The sequence below is a fragment of the Anabas testudineus genome, chromosome 24 (genome assembly GCF_900324465.2).
Source record: "Anabas testudineus chromosome 24, fAnaTes1.2, whole genome shotgun sequence".
NCBI classification, from domain to species: Eukaryota; Metazoa; Chordata; class Actinopteri; order Anabantiformes; family Anabantidae; genus Anabas; species Anabas testudineus.
This window is the reverse complement of record NC_046632.1, coordinates 15,892,130-15,911,523: the sequence shown is the minus strand read 5'-3', so window position 1 is coordinate 15,911,523 and position 19,394 is coordinate 15,892,130. Positions and strand designations below refer to the sequence as shown.

Here is a 19,394-nt window from a genome sequence, read left to right as displayed (position 1 = left end):
AGAACCCCAGGCAGCCATTACATGAATTCCACTTCACCTCCAATTGTTCAGCCGTGGACAACAATTCTTCATCGCCATCTATTTCAACTGGCGGGCCCCCCAGTCTGTACAGGCCTGGGCCGAGCCAGCACCTGAGTGATCAGGATAACCCAGACATCTCTGAGGGTCACGTAGCAGAGATGGTTGAGGACAGCTTGTTTCCCTGGGGGGCTGGCAGCTGTGGATGTGCCACTGCAGTCTCTAGTGAGACAGAAAATAACAAGAGGAGGAATCTGGCTCCAGCTACCCTAAGGCTGAATGAGCAGAACCAGTCTTACAGATGCATCAGAGAGACAGAGACCAGCCATGAAGATCTGCTCTTTTCAGGTACTAAAGCTACTGTGATCACCAAGTAATTTACAAAATAGGTTGTCCAAAAGTGCTTACACTCAAACTACAATTAAAGGCTGACAAAATGACTAAGGTACAAAGTGTAGTCTTGACTTTGCAGACAAGAAAACGTGCAAAACAACATTTATTAGGAGCTACTGCAGAGCATTGGATCATTTCCCATCGTGTGGGTCTGTAGTATCATGTGTAGTTTCACGTCTGTGTCACTGAAATTAAATATCGATTTAATTTGGTGTTTTCAAAGTCAATCCTAAAAAAACAACGCTGAGCGTACTCTCAGATAAGCTTTCACCCTGTATCACACTGTAGAGTATGTGTTGTGTACGGTGAGTTAAAGAGGACAAAATACCTTAGAGAGGTTTCAGCAGTTCAACAGTGTGGAAAGAGTGTGTCCAAGAACAGCACGACATTGACTTTTTGCGGTTGGTCAGTGAAGTACACAGAGGAGGAAGAGCAGATGGTTTCTTAACACACACAGCTTTTACTGTCTCTCTCACCACCAGACCTGAAGGATGTGTTGTAGTCTGTACATAATGACCCCCTGTCGGTTCGGCATACCACCACGTCTGTGCAGGCTTGTGTGTGTTGACTCAGGCATGAAGTACCAGTGAGCACCTGATGCAGATACCTTCGTAGTCCTGGATTGGCACTGACCTGAATGACCAAAGTTTTTCTTAAAAGGACAGAAATGGTGTTTAGTGTGCGCTCACATGATGCAGGGGCCACATGATGAGAATTAACCATGACAGATTTCTTTGTAGATAATTGCAAACACTAAACACCACACTGGATCATGAATTCTTTATGTATGTTGGTTATAATCAGCTTCTTGTCCTGCATATAGGATCTTCTCTAGTTCCACCAACAGTGTTGTGCCTCTTATTTACACTAAGTTTATTTTAGAGTGCGACAGACAAATCACTAACTTACTGCATAAATCTATTCCTATGAGCATGTTTGCTGTAGTAGTAACAAGAGTTCTGCAGAACTCCTTAAGTAAAAGTATTAAAATCAAATATACCACAGATAAAATAGTAATTATCCATATTTTAAGAATGTATTCAGTAAAGATATATTTAACAGCTTAATGTACTGACAGGTGGTTAATTCATAATATAAATATTGGTATAAGCCTCAAAAATCTCTCTGTCTATGTAATGTAGTGTTGATATTCAGTGAAACATATTTGATACTATGAAATAAAACTATTTGAACAGCTTCAAACCTACTTCGGGCGACATAAAATGAGAATGGAATAACAACTGATTTATGTTCAGAGACATTTGCTGATAGATTCATAGTAGCAGAGTTTAGCCTTCAGAGTTCCTTCACTTTTCAGGAAACGACATCCTGGTCAATCTGGGCTGTAGACGCGTGGCTGCCCAAATAGGATTAAAGCTCAGAGCTTTGTGAAATACAAATCTTTAGACGCCAATGATTAGAGTGTAAGGAAGAAAGACATTTAGAGCTTCCTGGGAGTTACTCTCAAAATCCAGTGTTGTCAAACTGAGGACAGATTATAGCTGTCTAATATGACTTGGAGAAGAGTTGTGTACCCACTGACAGATACACACCTGACGTCTCTGTAGGTCCACTCATCTGATGTGATACTGATTTACTGTAGAATAGCATATTCTATTGAATGAAGGTTAAGATGACTTTGACATCTAAATGTTTTAATCTATCAGGATCATGCATGAACACCGAACTTAATTAGCTTTAACACGGTTGGCTGCAGATTTACTGATAACTCTTGATTGTATGAACTCTGAAAGGCCATTGTTGGACAGAAAGAAGCAGTCAGTACTATCTGATAGTAGCCCTAAGCTAAAACCAGACCCAACACACCTAGGCTGGCTTCCTTCTCTCACCCTTACATGATCATGAAGTGGGTACCCTTCAAATAACTGGTCTTTCAATGTACTGACGGTTCAACAGTGTCCAAGACCCAGAAAACTACTAAGACCCACCAACATGCATCTGATCACAGCCAGGTAACTGTCAATTAGACTGAGCCCACTGAGCAGCAGCCAGGTAGCTGCACTCAGCTACCTCCACCTGCTAGCAGGTAGCAAAGCATCCTCTCCAACCATATGCTAAGTTAGGTTGCATACCGCCAGAGGCACAAATTAGACCAAGCAAACATCCTGTTTAGGCCAGATAACCTGCTGAGCTATCTGGCACGCTGGCAATATGCTATGCTAACCAGTATTCTGCCTGGGCCACCATATAAATTATATATAAATTATAAATTAATAAAACAGTGGTCACCGAATCTTGATGAACCAAACAAACCTGCCAAGCCTCTTACACGACCTCACCTTAAGAAGCAACATGCAACATCACATTGTGGACTCACCTTTCCTCTAACAACCATTCAACACCTGCTTTGGGCTCAATTCATGGAAATAATTGCCAAACACTCCCCACAGTCAGCCACCACTGGGCAGAGCACATGATTCCAGCTGTAAGCTGCTGTGTTTGAACCACAGCAAAACATCTCAAACATAGGTTGGTTGTAATCTGTGAGGTAAAACTATTCATACATTCAAACAAGTATAAACCTCCCAGGACTGAGGACATTTTACAGTCACAGATCTGAAAGATTTGTCAGAGACAGTACCAGAGATGCTTTGACTTGTTGTTGAAGTGAAGGACTTAAACAGAGAGGTTTTACTTTTCCCTGGATGAAGTACCTCCACATATCCTCACGGTGACACTATAGCTTAACACACAAGTTGACAGAGCTTGACTACTTTTCCGAAGCTATCATCAAACTTTAATGATAATGGCTGTGAACATTTCTACATTATGCATGAAGGAATGTAGAAAGTTTTAAACGCAGTAAATGTAACTTTCATGCAGTTTACAGCTACTGTGACAAATATTATTATGCTTTGAACACATATTTCTGAAGTCATGTTGGTGTTATTATGATATTTGATGCAGGTTATGCAGTGGGTCTGAGTTACAGACATGTTTGACAGCACCTCTGCATATTATGATATTAACCAATACAATGTGTGTCTCTCTTATGTCCAGATGAGGCTCTGCAGAGACAGGAGGAGATCTGGCAGCAGGAAGTAGACAAGTCTCTGTCCTTCTGCATATCTCTTCATCCCTCCAGACTGAAACATGTTGACATCTTACACGTCACTGCCGCTGAAGATGATACCACTGACACCTCCACACCTCTTCCTCTGGAGTTTAGGGTGAGTAGTTTACGGCTTGATGCGAAGGAGAGCGTATGTTTTCTGTGCATTATTTACAACATCCCACATGTTTGCATTTAATTTCAGTTTATCCTCAGTTTTCAGTTTGAGGGTATAATATTTTGTCTACTGGATTGCCATTTTGTCTCTTAAAGTGGCCTTTTAACCCAGCACTGAAGAGCATGTCCTCATTTAAAAATGCTGCATCATTATAAGAAATTCAAGTGGCATTACGGCACCCATACACAATGACAAAGAGAGAATTGAGAGTATTAATACAATTCTGGATGTGCATTGCATGAGGAATGGTGTAGAGGTAGGCAGAAGTTTTAAAGCCCCCTTTTTCTTGACTATGAATGCATAAGGGGAAATGAAGTTTAGTTTGAAATGCATTAAATTTGTGAATGAAAAGTAAATTATAATGAAATGGGTAGGTGGACATGAGTCAGACTGTGGGTGTGAATGTGAGTAAGTGTATCTGAAAAAGACCTGTCAGTGAAACCTTCCTGAATTAATCAGTATCGATAGAGGTTGAGAAGTGTCCCACCCTGACAGTGCAAAAGCAATTTATTGGCATTAATAAGATTAACTATAATCAGTTAAGGCTCCTCTGCAGGCTACAGGCATGACAGAGAAAGTTACACAGCGTAATGACACAGTAAGAATGTTAACAGTCGTATGATCTATCAGGTACCTGCTGGCTGTGATAACGTATCATAAAAGTAAACAAGGGTGGAACCTGAGCAGTAACACAAACATGAACCACTGAAGGAGGATGTTTAGAGTCGAATTGTCCTTATTCAGGAAAACAGCAGTGGCCCCTGCAGCTTGAAATGTGTCCAAACTCCTTACTTTGTTTTTTCATCATTAATTTCTTGCACATATTTACAATATTCTATTTACACTTTCCTACATTTCTCTGCATTTTCTGCTGTTGGTCCGTCCTTAATGTTATAATGTATTTTTATTTATTGTAATACTTTGTTTTGTATGTTTTTCATTTTCATTGTGTTCCTGGATTTTTATTTATAATTTTTTTTTATTTTTTTATTTTTTATTTTATTTATATTCTATTTATTGTTGTTTTTAAATTTTCTGTCTTGTGTATTATTTTGTCCACATTTACATCTACAGTAATTTTTTTCATCATCTTTTGATAATTATTTGTTTATGTATTATTTTTATGATATGATTTTGATGCCATTTGGACCTTTTCTTTTTTTTCTGTATCACCACCTAAAGTATAATTATATACTTTTGTTCCCTTGTTATAATGTTGATGTTTCTTTATAAGATTGTCTTGCCCTTTTTTAAACTTTCGTATTGATCCTTTGCCAGATCACCTAATGAATCTTTATTTTGACAACCTCTAATTAAACACACTTGTGTATATCAGTGCTGTGTGTTAGATTTCATCCAAGCTGATTAACTGTTTGGTGTAGCTGGGGTTAGGCCCACTAAGACGGCCAGATTAGCCGTAGGGGAGCAGCAGGCATTGCTCCCTGTCACAGTGAATTTACAGACCAAAACGTTTAACAAGCGATCCCTGGCAGGCCTATTTACCCTCCTTCAGTTCTGGGTGTGGTGTCTCTCCATCTGTTCTGCGTGGCCTCCTTTGCATTGCAGCTCACGGATCTGTCAAGGCGTTGTCATAAACAGTGGCTGAAGAAACCATCTGCTTCCAATTACACTGTGACAACCTGAGGGACGACGTCCAGAGTGCTGCTCCGTAAACTCTTACAGCAGGTACAGAGGAGCCACAGGGAAAAGCAGGCAGAACATGGAGGCTAAAGCCAGGACTTGGATCTGACTTTAACTGTGGTTAAGCTGAGTCACTCCATGGAGCTTGGAAACCGTCACTTTTCCATTACTCTGCAGCTTTCTCTCCTACCATTGGCTACTCATAGTGACTAATTGCTGCTTCCAGTTTTAGGTTTGGAAAATTACTTCTCTGGTAAGACTTGAAAAAGCTGCTGGTGGAGTGAAAGGATAAACCTATTTCTTATCAACAAACTGGAGCGGGAACAGGTCGGATTTTCACAAGTGATGATATGACTGATTTGAATAAGGAACTGCATGACACTGGAACTATTCTCACCAATTTGTGCATGCCATAAAATGCCTTTTTGTGATGTAATGTTGCACTTCGGTGTCACGTATGAGTCGTATAAACTGTAACCACAATGTGGTTGAAAAGCTTTTCAACTACGTCCTGCTACAGATCTTCTACTTCAGATAACCTTACCACTTTTTTTTTAAAGAGACCTGACTCACCACAAATTGAGGAGCAAAAAAGACACCTGAGAACATAGTGCAGTGTTAAATGAGTGATCTTTTAAAGAAAAATGGGGACATGAGTTTTAAAGAACAGTGAAAACTCCTAGAGTATATGTATAAGGAGGAGAAAATGACCTCTACCTCTGTGGAACATGTAACTGTGAGAGAGGAAGGATATGACTCAGACAAAATAGAGGACAGGAATCATTTTAGCCCCACTGAGCGACAAAGTATGGCTGTAAATGCTGACAATGTCTCCGGGAAACAAACTTTAGCAGCAAATCAAGATGAGAATAAAATGCTAGATGAGCACAATGACAAGGTTTATGATTGTTGTGAAGATGTACCAGAACACTGGCTGGATGAACGTGCTGTCAGTGAATCTCTGCAGCCAACATGTCAACACATTTCAACTGAGTGCACACACGCAGATTGTGATTGTGCCTCACGAGTGATTATCACAAAGGCTGACAATGAAAAATACAACAGGGATGTAAAAAAAGCCTATGACAATGTCCAGGATGCACAAAACCAGGGTGATTTTCTCACAAATACCTTCAATGAATCTATGAAACAAACATCTAAAACCAAACATGTGGTGATAACTGTGACTCGAATAGGGCCTGCTGTTGAAGAAGAGACCCAAACAGGAATTGAGGAAGCTGAGGAGCGAGCTGTTGAGTCCTCCTACTTAAAAAAAGAAGATGAAGAGGAGGGGAAACGTGCAGAGGAGGACACCGAAGAAGAAGAAGAGAAAAAAGACGTGTTTCCAGACTTCTCAAAGGACCTTTCACCAAATATATCCATATCATCTTCAACCCTAGTCAACAATCATCCACCTGGGTCCTCTGTCAGTAGAACCACCTTCTCCCCAGGCTCCCCCACAGACAAGCAGATCCAGCTCCCGGCTCTCTTTAGCAGCCTGAGAGTCCTGAGGAAGGGGGTGGTCGGATCTGAGAATGACACTGTGGCCCTGAAACCTTCATCTCAGGCAGCAAAGAGGACCATATTCAGTGAGAAGCAGGGGGAGTCTAAGGCTCAGGGGAGTTTTCTGGACCAAATCTCTCAGTTCTTAAGTCGAGAAAAGAAAGTAGATGAGAAAGAAGAGGAGGCGGGGATGGAAGACCTGGCTGAAACCACGGATAAAAATGACAATGAGGAAAGTCCAGAGAGTCCTGAGAAGGAAGATCCTAAACAAGATGAGGACCCAGAAGTTTCCTCTGAGTCTACAAAACCTCCTGTGTCCAGTGCAGAGGCAGCATTTGATGCCTTCAAGGCTTTTTTCACCCCAAAGCCTTTGAAGAAGGAGCCAACAGTAGAGAAAGGGGACCTGGATGCCGTGAGGAAGAAGATAAGAACAGAAAAAGATTTGTTAAGAGGCCTTTTTGAGAGAACGTCCAGTAAATCGCCTGAGAAGAAAGATTTGTCTCATGGCAAAGTATGCATCACGTTACCAAAGAGGAGCTTCACACATATATTACCACAATGATTCATTAAGATATCTACAGTATAATAATAATTATTTCTGTGGACATTAATAGAAAACAAGCAGTCTAATACTTATACTAATACTAATACTTATACTAATACTAATACTAATACTACTAATAATAATAATAATACTAATAATAATAATAATAATAATAATTGAAAGTTAAAAATCTCTGTGGCGTTGTTTTTTTGCAGTCATCCACCCCAGGAGAGGGAGAAGAACGAACCCCTGGTCGTCTTCAAGCTGTCTGGCCGCCACTCAAAGAAGAAAAGGTTGGACTGAAGTATACAGAAGCAGGTACAGAGAAATAAATAAGCACTATGTATTTTATCATTCTCAACACTGAACTGATGTGCTGTGTTCTGTTGGCACTGGCTTTACATCCTACGCCTCATATTATTGAAGTAGATGCTTTAGAGGAGCGCTACACTGTACGGTCACTATGTTGAATACTGTGGTCTGACTACTCTTAAAGTTCTTGAATTTGAGATGAACTAGTGTTTGCTCTGTGATATCGTGCACTGGATGTGATATTAAGCTCCAATGCTAAAGTAAACCTAACCCCACCCTGTGTGTGTCCACAGTCTGTGCAGCTCCACCTCCTGTGTATTAAAGTTTTGCACTTATAGGTTACGTGTGGCATGAACTGTTCATGAGTTATTTTAAAAAAGGGAGATCCAACTATTCAACTTTGGTAAAAAAAAAAAACAAACACGAAGAAAAGCTGCTGTAATCAGTAAATACATCTTGCAGCTCACAGTTTTAAGCAGCAGTGCACATTACGTGTCCAGTAGCCAGACGGAGCCACACAGTGGAGCATTCAGCAGCGAAAGACACAGATGTTCCTTTCAGGCGACCAAAACAGAGCTAAAAGAAGACAAACATTTTATTTACATTCATCAAACAGACACAAACATGAGTTCAAATGAACAGTGTTGCACTGTCCACTGGGTGTGTAACCTCTGTTTGCTAACAAGGGCGCTGTATGAACTCCAAAGGTCATAATATGTCAGCGTGTGTGTAAGGCTTGTTTCCACATTGAATGCATATTTAACAATGTTAAACGCCCATATATTGTATTATCTCCATTTGTGTCACCCCTGCCTTGAATCAGTCACATTAACAGCACATCTACACACCGTCCCCGTCTCTATAATTTGAATTTTATTAAGCACTGTGAAGTATCAACACTGCATAAAGGCAAAGTGAGAAAGTAAGTGAAGTATTATTCTTAAGGTAAAAAGGCCAAACAGTAAACAGCAACTTCCTCTGGTAGTTGAGTAGGATTATAAAATGTAGTTTGTGTAGGGATGAAGCCATGTGATCCATGTGAACACACACATCCTCCTGAAAATACATTTCCTTATGGTGTCATGGAGCTGACTGTAAATATACTTTCTAACATCCCAAACAATACACCCGGTCATGCACTGGCGGATAAATGTTTGTTTGAATCGTCTGCCAAAGATGCCAGACAGCTTTAATCTGGGAGCTCAATGCTGAGCTCTGGTTCTGTTACATTTGAGGCTCTACCGCCCTCATCTGGTGAAGCTGTGTAGGTTCTTCTACACCCACACTACATCCTCAACCCCCCAGATTCCTACAGTGGTAAAACATTAATTTAATTTGTTGTTCAAGATCTGTAACGGTTCTCACAAGTGTCTCCCAGTTGTTGTCATTGGTTTGTCTGTGGCTTGTGTGCAGCCACATCACTAACAGACACATCACATGCTCTCAGGGCACCACAGTTATAATAATAACCATCTGCTGTGGTGGAAGAAAGAACACAAAGCCTTTGTAAACGGCGATCTCTAACTGTTCTTCTGCTCTACTTGGTCTCAGAGCACCAGGCTGCTCTTCTGCAGCTGAAGAGAGAATGCAAAGAGGAGCTGGAGAAGTCAAAGGTCAGTATGAAGGATGAAGGTTATGGAATCGCTCCAGATAGTTTTATCTTCATTGGAAAGTGTCTTTAAGACTTCTAGAAATTGTTGTTTTTTGAAAGATGAGCTAAAGTCCTGTTATTTCAGGACGACTATGGCCAGGAGCTGTCCAGACTGAGGGTGGAGAATGAGGACAATGTCGCCCGTCTGGAGTTCAAACTGGCCGAGCTGCAGCTCAAACTGTCCCAGGCTGCGACCTACCGACGAGGGGACCTCAGAGATGCTGCTGTGTCGACGGGTGACGACGTTTTACACAAATCTTTCCGCACCGTCTGCATCCAGACAGACAGAGAGACCTTTGTCAAGACCTCTGTGGACGAGGAGGAAACTGGGAGAGCCGGTCATCAGCAGCAGAGGTTGACCCCCAAAAAGCTGGACCTGGCTTCTGTCAGCCTCAGTCTGTCCGGTCAGAGGGACGATAGAGAGTGCTCCTCTTCATCGCCCGTCCCTCCATCACAAAGTCCTCCTCCTCCAGCAGCTACTGCTCAGATGGCACTACCAACCAAAACAGATGGTCTCCCTCCTCCTCCACCTCCACCACCACCACCACCTGTTAAACAGACTAAGACGCCACATGGCCCTCCACCTCCACTGCCACTTCCACCTCCACCACCGCCTCTGCCTCCTCCATCCATACCAGGCTTCGCTCCTCCACCACCTCCTCCTCCTCCAGGTGGTTTCATGTTGGAGAACTCTCGCCGAAAACTGGCAGTGGAGCCGTCCCGACCCATGAAACCTCTTTACTGGACCAGGATCCAGATTGAGGACAACAAGTGGGTTCACAGCCAACAGACAATCACTAAATAAGAACATACACAGAAATGTTTTCAAGCATAAAAATATATACATCCAAACACACGGCGACAGTTTTACAATTAAAAATAAATGAACTAGCACTGACTAAACTAAATCTATCAGTACAGTATAAGAAGTGCAAACAGAGGCTGAAATAAAGTGATATCCTCTCTTCTCTCTCAGTAACAACACCATGTGGAACATTTTAGAGGAACCAAATATAATAAATACCAGCGAGTTTGAGGATCTCTTTGCCAAAACCACCACAAACACCAAGAGGAAGCCGCTGTCGGAGGCTTATGAGAAAAAAGCCAGAACCAGGAAGGTAACGTGCAAAATGAACAAGAGCATGGACACGAATACAGAGGTGGTAACAGTACATACAGTACATACAGTACATACAGTACATACAGTAATACAGTAATACAAGGGATTGTAATATGTGTCTTGCTCACTAGGAGGAGTTAATGTCATTGAGTTTACACACACCTGATGAGTACAAATGTAAAAGAGCATTTTTAAATTCAACCTATTTGCTCAAATTCCCAATGTTTTGTTACAAATTCTCAAATTTGTGTTTGTCTTAGTAACTTGTCACAAAAAGGTAATCTAAAGTGCAGTACATAAAACATAGGTAGGCTTTAAAATGCAGTGAAATTAAAAGAAATAATAAGAATCCATGTGTTCATCATGTTTAGTCTTAATCAGCCCTTCAACTTGTACAATGCTACAAATGAAAAATGTGCTAATCAGTCAGAATGACCTTTGTTATGTTTGTTTTGCTCTCCAGTAATGAGTCACTAATGGCTTCTCGTGGTGAAGCAGTCATGGTAACTGTGTGTGTGTGTGTGTTTTAGATTGTTAAACTGTTGGACGGTAAGCGCTCTCAGGCCGTGGGCATCCTCATATCAAGTCTCCATCTGGAGATGAAAGATATACAACAAGGTGAGGTTTGTTGTTAATGACTGTATGTTTGTAATCAAACTGAAAAATCAATTACAGCAGTTTGAACCTGGACATTCAGGTAACCACAGCTCCCTGAACGTCCCTCTTGTTCGGCTGTAACACCGCCGTCACACTGATCCTGAAACACTAAACACTCACCACAACGTCAGCAGAACAGGAACTGTAAAATCTTTGTAGTAAACAGCAGCGTGTTTCCCAGTGAGGGGGACGTGTTGGCCATCTGTGTTCATTTTCCTCTGGAGAACAATTTTCTGTGCAGTTAAAGCTTTAGTTACCGTTTTCTAGCTGTTCTGACTGTGGATCACTCTGTGGTGGACTTGGAGACCATTGAAGCACTTTATGAGAACGTAGGTATCATAGCATCCTCGACTACAGTTTCACCACGAGTCCAATTGTACAATAAAGACTCACTTTATTAATATTCTATTGTTAATGTGTCAGAGAGCGCAGCCAGAGGAGCTGGAGAGGATCAAGAAACACTACGAGACGTCAGAGGAAGAGGACGTTAAACTGCTCGACAAACCCGAACAGTCAGTATCTGAGTTGTGTGTGTGCTTGTGAGTGAGCACTGTTTAGCCTCAGTTAGCAGTTCTGCACGCTTGCTGTTCATGTTAATGTTCTCCAGGTTCCTGTACGAGCTGTCTCAGATCCCAGACTTTGCAGGAAGAGCTCACTGCATCATCTTCCAGTCAGCCTTCGTTGATGGGATCGCCTCCATCCAACGCAAGCTCAACACAGTCTCCTCTGTTTGTAAGGTAGAGGAAGCACAGACTAAAACGTTCAGCAGTTTAAAAAGAGTGAGCTCTTTCAGACACGGAACGAGAGGTGGAACATGCTCAGCTCGTGTGTGTTTTCTGTTCTGAGGCTCTGCTGGAGAGCGACGGTGTGAGGGAGGTGATGGGGCTGGTGCTGGCTCTGGGGAACTACATGAACGGAGGCAACAGGACCAGAGGTCAGGCTGATGGCTTTGGCCTGGACATACTTCCTAAACTCAAGGATGTAAAGAGCAGGGTAAGTTCTCAATCAGTGTGGGACCACTGTGGGAGCTCCATGAGAAGACCTTTCTGTTCCTGCCTTATTTTAGGGACAGGATTCATTTATTCAGAGAAGAGAAGTGATTTAGTAGCATCAGCAGAGCAAGCATTCACTTAACTGTGAATAAAGTGGGTCTTTGATTTGCCTTAGTTTTAGATTTACTCAAAAAAAAAGGATATAAACATGCACACGTGTGTCGGTGAACAGATTTACTGTACGCCGTGCACAGCGTCTGTGTGCGAACACGCCGTCATCTGAACAGGGTAACGCAGGAAAAGACTTCATACTGAGACAACTTTGATGTTTCTTTTCAGGACAATCGTATCAGCCTGGTGGACTATGTGGTGTCATACTACTTACACAATGTGGACCAGGTAGGGATTAAAGAAACACTGAAGCTCGTTCAAAAGTACTAAATATCTTTTAACCGAACCTAACCCTGAAGTTTTTATATCTGCTGTTATGACGTTACGCGGTTTACTTCCACAGTTTCTTCCTTTTCAGCACTGAAGAAATAAGAATGACCTGTTTTAGATTCATACTTTATGGGCATCTACAAATCTACAGTAACCGAGTGTCCTGCTGTTTGTTTTACATTTCTCTGTCTCTGATTTTATGTGATGTGATTCCACCAGAATGCTGGCACAGACAAGAGTATGTTCCCTCTTCCTGAACCTCAGGACGTCTTCCTGGCAGCACAGGTCAAGTTTGATGACCTAAATAGAGACCTGAGACAGCTGGGGCGAGAGCTGACAAGTATGTGACGTAACTGCTGCGGCGTTTTATCTTTTCCAGCTTCTTTTATCTGAAACAACAACCTCTAGAGTAATGAATCGAAAGCTTTGACCCAGCTCAGCATGTTCCCCAAAACATCAGCTCCACTCTGAGCAGACAGACACTGAGCTTTAACATCTATGTGACTAGGATAGTCAGGCCTTGTGGTCATTTTGTTGTGTGTTTTCATTTGAAAACCTCAGCCAGCCCGTGTAACTCTATCGCTAGGATTTTGTGTTGCTTCTGAGAGGTTCCCACAGCCTAGTCTGGCATTATTTTTCCTCAGACACTCTCCACAGCCGGCGAGTGACTGTTTACACTTAGTGTTAAAGGACTGCTTCTCTGACTGAACTCCCGTTAAGCGTCAGAACAAAACATTTCCTCTTGTTTGCCCATGTGATGCCAGTCAACGCTGACATGCACACGATTGTGAGTGAGGACGCTGTTAGATCTTTGTACACATGTGTTTTTGCCTGCATTGTGCACTGTATGTGCACATTTTCAGAGACTAGCAGGAGTCTGATACTGGCTTGGCGCCTTCCAGATCCAGCTTCCAGCTTCTAATCCTCCTGGCCATCAGATCTTCTATTGTTATGCCTTTGTGCCCCTGTCGCCAGCGTAGGGAGACCGTAGCTTCCCACTTATGTAATATCCAGACCTTCACTATCTGTAGCATCTCTGCATGGGCTTCTGCAGAGATGCACTGATTCTCAAGCTCCTCGACTGTATCACCTGGGCTCCAATGTGGCCCTCAGATGTGCACCGCAGATAGCTTTCTTTACCTCTCAACACAGCTTTGTCTTATCGTCTGGCCAAACCACTGTGCAATCTGAATCGTCCGTCACAGGTTCCTTTTGTTCTGTTGAACTGCCCTCAATTGGTCTCTGCTCACTCCCTTTGTTTTCTGTTTGGTTGCTATGCAATGTTTCCCAACATAGACAGTCATACTGATTTAATTGTGCAGGTTTGGAGATACAGTATCTGTCTAATAGAATTTTGTCTGCGCTGACATCATATTAAAATATCATCACAGTATAAACATCATCATCAGTCATGACAACGATTTCCTACATATGTTTTTTGGCCATCATTTCTGTGTAAATGCCGATGCTCATATGTCATTAAATCAACCACTTTGGTCCAGACTGAATAAATTATCATATTCAACTATTAGATGACTTATGATGACATTCTGGTACAAACATGAATCTTTCTATCATATTGAGGATTTGTCAAATACTCGACCAGTTACCTGCAAACATGAGAACATTTCAGCTGTACAGTACGTTGTGTTTAGTGCTGATTACAAACAAATGGCAACATGATTCCCTCTAACCTAAGATGGTGCACATGGGAATCACTACCTGTTAAACCTCAGCATGCTGTGTTGTCACCATCGCCATAGAATCTGACAGCAGAGCTGTGATTTATGAGCCGACCAGTTCAAACACATCATCACCAAACCTTTGAATCCTCTTTTAAAAGCACGTATCCCTCACTATGAGGCCAAATCACGGCTTCAGTGCAGTTTGTGTAGTTCAGTCTCACATGTGAAAGCACCACACTCCCCCTCAGCTGGCTCTGTTTATGTGAAGGTCTACAACCCTCTTCGTCCGACACAAAAGGCAGATAAAAGAAAGAAAGGCTCGCCACACAATGCAAAGGGAGATACCCTCAGTTTACACAAATCCTGAATGAAAACAGTATTCTTTTGTAATCTTATCTGGGCGATGTTGATCGAGCGTCAGGGCAGGGGAGCAGGGGCTCGGCTCCCTCCACAGCCTCTATTATGACTGGCTCCGCAGACTGGCTCCTCTGATCCACTGATTGGACACAGACTGGCAGAGGAAGAGAGAGAACAGGAGAGAGGGAGGAGAGTTAACAGTCGCCATCTCGGGGTGAATCTGAATAAGTGATATCTAAATAGGAAGCTGTATAGATAACCTCCTGATGGGCACAGGTGGAGCTAGTTTGGAAGCCAGAACTTGCTCTTCTCTCTCTTTCCCTTCTCCTCTAAGGTTCAAAGAATGTGCAGGTGGTGACATTAGTTCTTGGTGTTTTGATATCCCTCAAGTAAATCGTGTCTTATGTCTTTAGAAAGCCAACGTCTCTTATTCTGGTATAAACTTTCTAGTTTCAAATTGTCAGATTGTCAATTGAATGGAATGAGAGCAGCCTGCAGGTACTCTTCCTCATTCAGACATCAGGCATCCAGTAATATTCTCCTTTCCTTCCCTTCTCTGTTGCGGTGGGTATCACTGCTCATATTTACTGATTAGCAAACTGCAAAGAACTCCTCCTGAACACAACTTGAGTCCTGAGAGCTAAACGTTCATGTTCAAAGCTAAATAATATGTAAAAATATGGCTTTCATTATCTCTGGCGTCTCACTTTCTCTTCTCTTTCTCTTACGTGAATTCTCCTCCTGTGTTTCTTTCTTTCAGGATGTGAGAAAGATGTACAGAAAGTCTGCTCTGACTCTCCTGAGGAACACCTGCAGCCGTTTAAGGACAAGATGGAGACCTTTGTTCTCAGTGGTGAGTGGATACAGTCCACTCCTCATCAAACTGCTGTCCTGTAAATGTCGCTTTTCTTTGGTATTTGTGTGTGTGTTGGAGATAGGGTGGATCCAGAGCAAAGGCTAGACGCTCAGATAGGGATCAGTCAGATTTGGCAATAGCTGAGAGACACACAGGCACTGGGCCTTCTCAGAGACTCTCACTCCAAAAAAATCTTCTTTCAACTTTATGTTGTAAGATTTTCATAATATGATCCGTCTCAAATCTCCCATGACGTCTTGCAATACACAAGATCGTGTATGGCATTACAATTACAACTGAAAAAACTACAAGTACACACAAAGACAAAAAGCTGGTGCAGGTAGTGAATCTGTCATTTTGTTATAGTGCCTGCAAGAACGGCTCCATTGTTGAATAAGTGACGGTGTAATTAGCATTTTGATGAGGCCAAATGGTCGTCTGGCTTCTCTTAAGAAGATCATCATCGTGTTCTTACAAATATTTATACGAACGGATTCTCCATAGGCATTATGACTTTGTATAAGTATAATCTGTGTATTTAGGGGAGTCTGATTACACTTAATCTTTTTCTTGTTTGCTTCTTTGCAGCACAAAAAGAACACACTGAAACTTCCTATCAGTTAGTAACTGTACAGAAGAGGTGGGAGAATTACTTCAAACTGACTTTAACTTAAATAAAATATGCAGTTAGCTAAATCGTGTTTTAATCCTTTGAATTTTAATTCAGTTTTCAGGACTTGGTTCTGTACTTTGGACTGAAGCCCAAAGCGGGAGAGAAGGAGGTGACTGCTGGTCATTTCTTTGTGCTCTGGTTTGAGTTTTGTGCCGACTTCAAGGCCAGATGGAAGAGGGAAAACAAGAGCATCTCTAAAGAGAGGTATCAGAAACCCATCTGTGCATGTGTCTGGAGTGAACAGCTTTTGAAATATAGTAATTGTTTCACTTGAGTTTTATTTGTTTAAGATCATTTTACGGGAATTTTGTGCCGTCATTTGAAACGCAGACAGCTAAAGTCCACTGGCTGCCGCTCAAACCATGGACGCTGTGGTCATGCAGAATGTGTCTTAACCAGTTAACCACCATATACCCCACTTCAGATTTAATTTGTTCAGTGCAGGGAATAAAGTAGTGGTTTATCTCAAAGTTCCAGCATATGGTGACTTTGGAAAGTGTTCAGACTCCTTCACCTTCAGCACATTTACTGTATTACAAATAGAAAAGAAATGGAAATGCAAAAAAAATTTAACTACATTGCTAATCATTTACAAAAGTATTAATAACATCCCATAATTCACAGTATTTGAGTATCAGGACAAAACCCAAGAAGTCCAATGAACTCTCTGCAGCCCCCCACAATAACACTTTGTGGTGTTGCACAGATTCAGACAAGGGTTTAAAACCATTCTAAAGCTTTTAGGGTTCTGAGGAACACAATGGCCTCGGTAATTGTGAAATGGAAGAAGACTGAAACCACCAGGACTCTTTCTAGAGTTGTCCATCCAGCCAAACCAAAAATAAGGGCCTCGGTCAGAGAGGTAACCAGGAATCCAACAGTAACCCAAACAGAATTTCTAATGATGAGATGTGGACACCCATCACTGATTGAACCTTATATCATTCTTACAATGAATAATGGTGGTGGCAGCATAATGGTGTGGGAGTGCATATCAGTGGCAGAGAGACTTGTCAGAAATTAGGGTCTGAATACTTAATAAGAGATTTCAGTTTAACTTTTTGTTGATTGATGAGAGTTTATTTCAAAGTAAGTAAAGCCAAAAGTGTAATAAATCCATAATGTAACTCACAGGGACAGGGCATGTCTGAATAATAAACTAACCAACAGTGCGAATTATGTGACACAATTCAATAGATTAAAGGAGGCTCAGCAATCGGTGAAGAGGATCACAGGGGAGAAGAAGGTGGAAACAAGAAAGATCAACCCGCACAGTCTGGTAAGATGAGATTCAGTTCAGCGTGTTTGTACAGTCTAAGTTGGCACTTTATACAAACAGATACTTCAAAATGATTTTCATGCTGTGCAGCTTCAGGAGAATCTGTAAAACACTGATCACATTTTGTTCCCCACAGAAAGAACGACTGCGCCAGAAAGAAGCCAGCATGTCTGCAAGTTGAGAGAATAAAGAGAGCAGTGGAACATGTTCAGGGTGGTTTCCGTCCCAATCAACTTTTCCTGGCTCTCAGTTTCACCAGCCTGGATGTCAGCGTTGATACCAAACCAGCATTTTTACAGCATTTGTCTGATAAATATCCACCAAATACTTGCAGTACTTGTACAAACTGAAAGCTTTATGAAAAATTGATTTATTTTTTAATTCAAAAAGTTTAATTTAAAATATTTAGAGATTTAAAGATTGTGCAATATGTATACATCCATCTATCTCTGACTGTATAGACATTTATCATTGATTGATAATCTTCAACAATATGTTTAAATAAATAACAGATCGGAAAATGGGATCTCACAGCTCAAAGTCTTTATTTACATGCAACTTTACAAGAAATGACACTCAAATTATACACAGTTATAAAATTAAGTGGCGTTCAGCAGTGCAGGTTGAAAAAAAATCTTTATATCATGGAAACATCCCACACAGTGGAAACAAAGCATCCATCCAAGTCCCTTGAAGATTCGTCCTCCTACATGTCCTGATATGGAACAAGGCTCGCATGTGTCGCAGTGTCACCAACCAGCCTGACTTTAGCTTTAACCCACTTTCAGTGACACTCTGTCATCGCTTTCCTAAACTGAATCGCAAGTTTGGCAAGTCCGACCAATTTTCAAATCTAATGACTTTCTTGGAGCACGAGGAGCATCCTACGTAATGCCACATGTTCTGGTTTCCATTTACATATCTTATCTTTACTCAATTTGTGATAAATTGCTGGTTGTCTTCTTTAGATTATGATAAAAATTGAGAGATATCGGGACTCATTTAGACTCTGGTAAGTTTCTCATGATTTATTTCTGCAAAGCTGTTGTCATCGTCCTCCAATGGATCAGACACATGTCCACTTGGATGTGATTGCGTCTAATCCTTATCCACTGTTGTGCATCGACACTGCTTGACGCGCCGGACACGTTTCTTCCTGGTTCTGGGAGTTTGTCCCGGACAGTAGAGGGTGTACGTGACTGTGCTGAAGGTTTTGGGTTTGCAGGCTGAGCAGGACTGAAAGGCGTTCTCGTCCTGATAAATGTGCCTCGGGATAAAGAAGGAGTTGCACTGTCCGTAGCAAAACCGGTTGATGATAGTGCGCGTCAGGCAGCCCTCCTCCTTTATGGTCTGCTTGAGCGGCTGAGTCTTGCACCAGTCCAGCCGCAGGTACCGACGCTCCGTGACATGCAGCGCCTCCTGACTGGACTCCAGCACTTCATCGGTTGAGATTACGAGCCCCGGACTGCGGGAAATTAGTCCACCGATGGAAGGTTGTAAACATCTCTCCGACTCATTGGGGTTCAACTTGTTTAAAAGTGGTAAAGCGCTTTGATAGTTTGCAGCATCTGTTCTTCTCAGCGGGCTGAGCAGCAGCACTAAAACTACTGCAGAAAGCAGTGCTGATGGTGACCTCATAGTCGAAGCTGAAAGGAAAACAAATCAGATTAATTATTAGTGGAGAAGGTTTTACGCATAAATTTTACGCGCGCATTACGCATGAAACAAGTAGTGTGCATCGGGTTTTTCCAAACACATGACAATTTAGGAATTCAGTAACAAATAAAAACTGAAGTGGTAGTTACCTATTGTTTATTTAAGCTCCTCACAATAAAGCTTGACTCCGTCAAAACAGTTTACAATATGTGTTGTGTCTGCAGCTCCTGCGTCCTCTGTGGTGGGTTTTACAGTGAGCGGTTTTTCTGAACTGTCTTGAGTTTCAAAGCTTCAGTAGAACACGCCCCGCAGAACCTGATCTTCACTTTATCTGCCTGAGAGGGGAAAAAACCTCCTCCAAACTT

At 41.8% G+C, this 19,394-nt stretch overlaps 2 protein-coding genes across 2 annotated transcripts; one reads left to right on the top strand and one right to left on the bottom strand.

The window, feature by feature from the left end:
- The first annotated feature begins 5,292 nt into the window (after positions 1 to 5,292).
- LOC113149739 (formin-like) lies at positions 5,293 to 17,842 on the top strand. The gene is made up of 17 exons (XM_026341991.1): positions 5,293 to 7,317; positions 7,566 to 7,668; positions 9,214 to 9,275; positions 9,399 to 10,084; positions 10,290 to 10,431; positions 10,964 to 11,051; positions 11,358 to 11,419; positions 11,514 to 11,602; positions 11,698 to 11,827; positions 11,937 to 12,083; positions 12,422 to 12,481; positions 12,743 to 12,863; positions 15,326 to 15,418; positions 16,010 to 16,061; positions 16,149 to 16,298; positions 17,292 to 17,373; positions 17,510 to 17,842. The coding sequence occupies exons 1-17, from the start codon at positions 5,992 to 5,994 to the stop codon at positions 17,552 to 17,554; spliced, it is 3,438 nt and encodes a 1,145-aa protein (XP_026197776.1). The 5' UTR covers positions 5,293 to 5,991; the 3' UTR covers positions 17,555 to 17,842.
- Positions 17,843 to 17,901: 59 nt separating this feature from the next.
- LOC113149740 (gremlin-1) lies at positions 17,902 to 19,270 on the bottom strand. Its single transcript, XM_026341992.1, has 2 exons — positions 19,179 to 19,270; positions 17,902 to 19,019 (listed from the first exon to the last, which is right to left on the bottom strand). The coding sequence occupies exon 2, from the start codon at positions 19,009 to 19,011 to the stop codon at positions 18,472 to 18,474; it is 540 nt and encodes a 179-aa protein (XP_026197777.1). The 5' UTR covers positions 19,012 to 19,019; positions 19,179 to 19,270; the 3' UTR covers positions 17,902 to 18,471.
- Positions 19,271 to 19,394: the final 124 nt, after the last annotated feature.

Excerpts from the sequence above, each read along its gene's own strand:
- LOC113149739 (XM_026341991.1), top strand. The coding sequence starts at position 5,992 with ATGTATAAGGAGGAGAAAATGACCTCTACCTCTGTGGAACATGTAACT. Across the intron at positions 7,318-7,565 it reads AAGATTTGTCTCATGGCAAA|TCATCCACCCCAGGAGAGGG; the intron begins GTATGCATCACG and ends GTTTTTTTGCAG. Across the intron at positions 11,603-11,697 it reads CTGCTCGACAAACCCGAACA|GTTCCTGTACGAGCTGTCTC; the intron begins GTCAGTATCTGA and ends AATGTTCTCCAG.
- LOC113149740 (XM_026341992.1), bottom strand. The coding sequence starts at position 19,011 with ATGAGGTCACCATCAGCACTGCTTTCTGCAGTAGTTTTAGTGCTGCTG.